The 3,643-nt window shown below is 33.4% G+C and overlaps 1 protein-coding gene across 1 annotated transcript in view; it reads right to left on the bottom strand.

Annotated features, from left to right (window-relative positions):
- Positions 1-3,431: 3,431 nt before the first annotated feature.
- The window catches only part of LOC101990028 (trypsin-like), a 7,529-nt gene continuing 7,317 nt past the window's right edge, over positions 3,432-3,643 (bottom strand). The window contains exon 5 of the mRNA XM_026778475.1: positions 3,432-3,591. Coding sequence (XP_026634276.1) covers positions 3,442-3,591 — 150 coding nt within the window. The 3' untranslated portion in view covers positions 3,432-3,441. The remainder of the gene's footprint in view (positions 3,592-3,643) is intronic.

The raw sequence follows: 3,643 nt of genomic DNA, 5'->3' as shown, positions 1-3,643 counted from the left end.
TTTTACTTACTTGGTTAGAGTTACCCAAATACATACATTTGAGGTCAATGTGAAAAGTATTGTGTCTATCATTTCTTTTTCAGTCTGCTTGTCATTTGTATATGGAAAGGCCACTGATTTCTTTGTATTAATTTTATATCCTGCTTTTTTACCCAAAGTGTTCTTCAGGTATTGTAGTTTTAATGGATAATTTGGGTCATATATGAACATCATCATATCTTTTGCAAATAATTATACTTAGACATTTTCCTTTCCAATTTGCATTCCCTTGGTCTCATTTAGTTGTCTTATTGTGGACAACTTCATGTACTATATTGAATAGGTATTGTGTGGATAAACATATCTTGTTCCTGATTTTATTGGTAATAATTGGAGTTTTTTCCATCAAGTTTGATGTTGGCTATGGGCTTGCTGTGTATATCACCCCTATCATTTCTAGAGATGTTCCTTTTATCTTTAGTCTTTCTAGGACATTGATCATGAAGAGATGTTGGATTTTGGTAAAGGCTATTTTTTTTATTCTATCAGAATTATCATGTGACCTTTGCCCTCGGGTCTGTGCGTGTGGTGGATTTTACTTAGGGAGTTACTCATGTTTAATCATCCATGCATACCTTAGTTGAAACATAGAAGCACGCTTAATCATGGTGGATGATTTTTTTCAATGTTTTTTTGCACTTGGTTTGCAAGTACTTTATTGAGAAGTTTTCCATTTATGTTAAAGGGAAGCTGGACTGCAATTCTCCTTTATTTTTGGGTCTTTATGTAGTTTAAGAATCAGTGTAATAGCCTTTCATAAAATGAATTGGGCAGTGTTCCTTCTGTTTTTAATATGGAGAATAATTAGAGGAGTATTGGCATTAACTATTCTTTGAACGTCTCCCTCTCCCTGACACTCTTTCTTCTCATCAATCCTTTTAGAGAATTCTTTTACTGCCATTTCTATTTAATTTAGTGAGTTTTTCCCAGGTTAACATTTATATTTATTGTTTTTTCTTTGTTTCAAAATTTCAATATCACAGCTTAATTTCTTCTTCAACATGGTGAATTTCTCACCCAGACTCTCAGTTCATTTTTTTTCATGGTTTTCATGTGCTTATTTGTAATCTTTTTGAAGACATTCATCATTTCACAAGTAAACATTCATTTTTTTTCATACTTTGAAAAATGTAATGTCTTTGAATTTAGTATTTGTGGAGCTAGTCCTTGGAAAATATATGTTGTCCTATATGTGCTTTATGTCACAATTTGCACTTTTATGGATTGGATATTTCAGTTTTTAAGGAAACATTTTTTAAGAAGTACTCTGCTTTTGGAGTATAAGTGCCCATTACCTTCCTGAAAAAGAAACAGATAATACCAACAAAAGAACAAAAATGACAAAAACCTCTATCACAGTATCCAAACTTTGTTATTCACTTATTTTGTTGATTCTTTTAAAATACCTAATAAAGCAATTTAACTGAGAATGGATTTATTTGTATTTACAGTTTTAAGAAAACATATCATTTAACCACTGAACTGTCTCACCAGTCCCAAATTTACATTATTATATTTATATGCATATTCTGTCTTATCAGAGCTAACATTTTTGTCCAAATAAAATCATGTTCCCTACAAATAGAAAAAAAAAGAAAACATATCATGATAGAAAAGATAAAGATATGGATATTGAATTTGGGTTGGCTGATTGTATTATATGGTCATTCGGGTGGCAGAGAATGATGAACATTAATACTCAAACTGCTGTTTAAGTTTTTAATATTTTATTTCAAGTACAGTTTCCTTTCCACCTTGTCTTCCAATTGCCCCACCTCCCATTTACCCCTTCCATCCAATCCTTCTTTGTTCAGAAAGGGTCAAGCATCCCATTTGACTCAATAAAGCATGTCATATCATGTTGAGGCTGAACCAAGCTTCCCCACTGCCTCAAAGTCAATAATTATTTATAATATGGTAAAAATTGTAAATGAACACAGACTAGTAGTGCACATGATAACTACAGAAGAAAAAGAAAGATTTATTGTAAAACATGATTAAATAAAAAGAAGGCAAAATGTGAATTTAAAAAAAATGAGGAAGTAAATTTTAAATTACAGGGTCATGGGAGAAGCCTGAGGGAAGGTGTTTGAGAGAGGCTGGAGAAAAAAAAGGGAAACCAAATTGATGAATACCTTTTTAAATTAAAAACACTCTTGAAAAAATGTAGATGTGCACACAAGGTTGGAAAGAGAAAAAGAGAGAAAATAGTAATCGATAGCATAGAGATAATACTCAGAGGAAATGAACCCTGCCTCCTTATTGATCTCAAATTTTATTTTTCTATTTCTGGGAGAAACAGAATCTTTATTAGACTCAGACATATTGATTCACACTGATAGTTCAAGGGTTACCCGAGATCAAAGTAATATGTTGTCTCAAATAGAAAAAAAATATGACGCAATTTTAGGTGGTAATGTAACATGTAGAGAAATGATTGAGCTTGCTCAGAGTTAAATCTAGTGATAAAGACACAAAAGCAAGAGATAATGTGAGTGTATTTTGCCTGAGTTAAGATTCTTTGCCATGATGTTTCACAGCACCTAGGCAGACAATGTGCATGTTACACAAAGTCCTCATGTTTATCAGAGTTGTTACAGGAGCAAATGCAAAGCAGGGCAGTGAGCACAAGAAAGAAAGGCAACTCTAGAATCATCATCTTCTTGGAGAAGGGTGCTGTACGACAATGCCCTCTGTGCATTTTTTGTCTAGCTTTGCCACTCCAATAACAATTACACTAAATGGAGAGCCACATAAGTGTAGGAATGTCTATGTAGCTCTCAAACTGCTGCATACATTTTCTCTTATTATGGATAAGTGGAAGGAAATGTTATAGGCATATGAGGAACACAAATAAGGGGAAGCTATTCCGGTGGAAACTTGATCAAGACTTAAATGCATTTTTCTGTGAGGAAAAAAAATGTTTCCACAGTAATCATTGTGTGTAAGAATCTTAGTGTCTATGATGATAAATGAATATGTTAACAACTTGGGGACCCATTGCAAACAAATAGGAAAACTCCTGTTTAAAATGCATGATATTTATTGCTAACAATGAAATGAATGTGTTCTTGAAAGTGTTTATTCAGAACCCACACATAAGTGTAAAAGAAAATTAAGACTTTTTAACATTTGTATTCTGATATATGATTTTCTAAGAAAACCAAAACTTGTTTTTCTACCATATAATTTTAGGTTTTTTTTTTTCACCTGCTGTTGACTTACAATTCCATGTAACATTTTTGGAGGTAAAGGATGCTATCCCTATTTCAAGGATAGAAAAAGATAACCTCAAATGGATGTGTATTTCTCACAAACAAGAGTATAAAGAGATCAACCCAAAACACAAAAAGTAAGGAATTTAGTTTATTGACATAGTGATTTCAGGGGGATGAAGGATTCTTAGTTGGCAGCAATGGTGTTCTTAATCCAGGTAACATAGTTGCAGACCTTGGTGTACACACCAGGGAGATTCTTCTGGGCACAGCCATAGCCCCAGGAGACAATGCCCTGGAGCTGTCCATTGCAGACCACAGGGCCACCAGAGTCACCCTAGGATAGAGAAATAAAGTGTTTAACAAAGGGGCATGTGAAAAAAAAAGAC

This window comes from Microtus ochrogaster, unplaced genomic scaffold (genome assembly GCF_000317375.1).
Source record: "Microtus ochrogaster isolate Prairie Vole_2 unplaced genomic scaffold, MicOch1.0 UNK173, whole genome shotgun sequence".
NCBI lineage: Eukaryota > Metazoa > Chordata > Mammalia > Rodentia > Cricetidae > Microtus > Microtus ochrogaster.
Note: the sequence above shows the minus strand (reverse complement) of the source record. Positions and strands in the feature narration are given on the sequence as shown.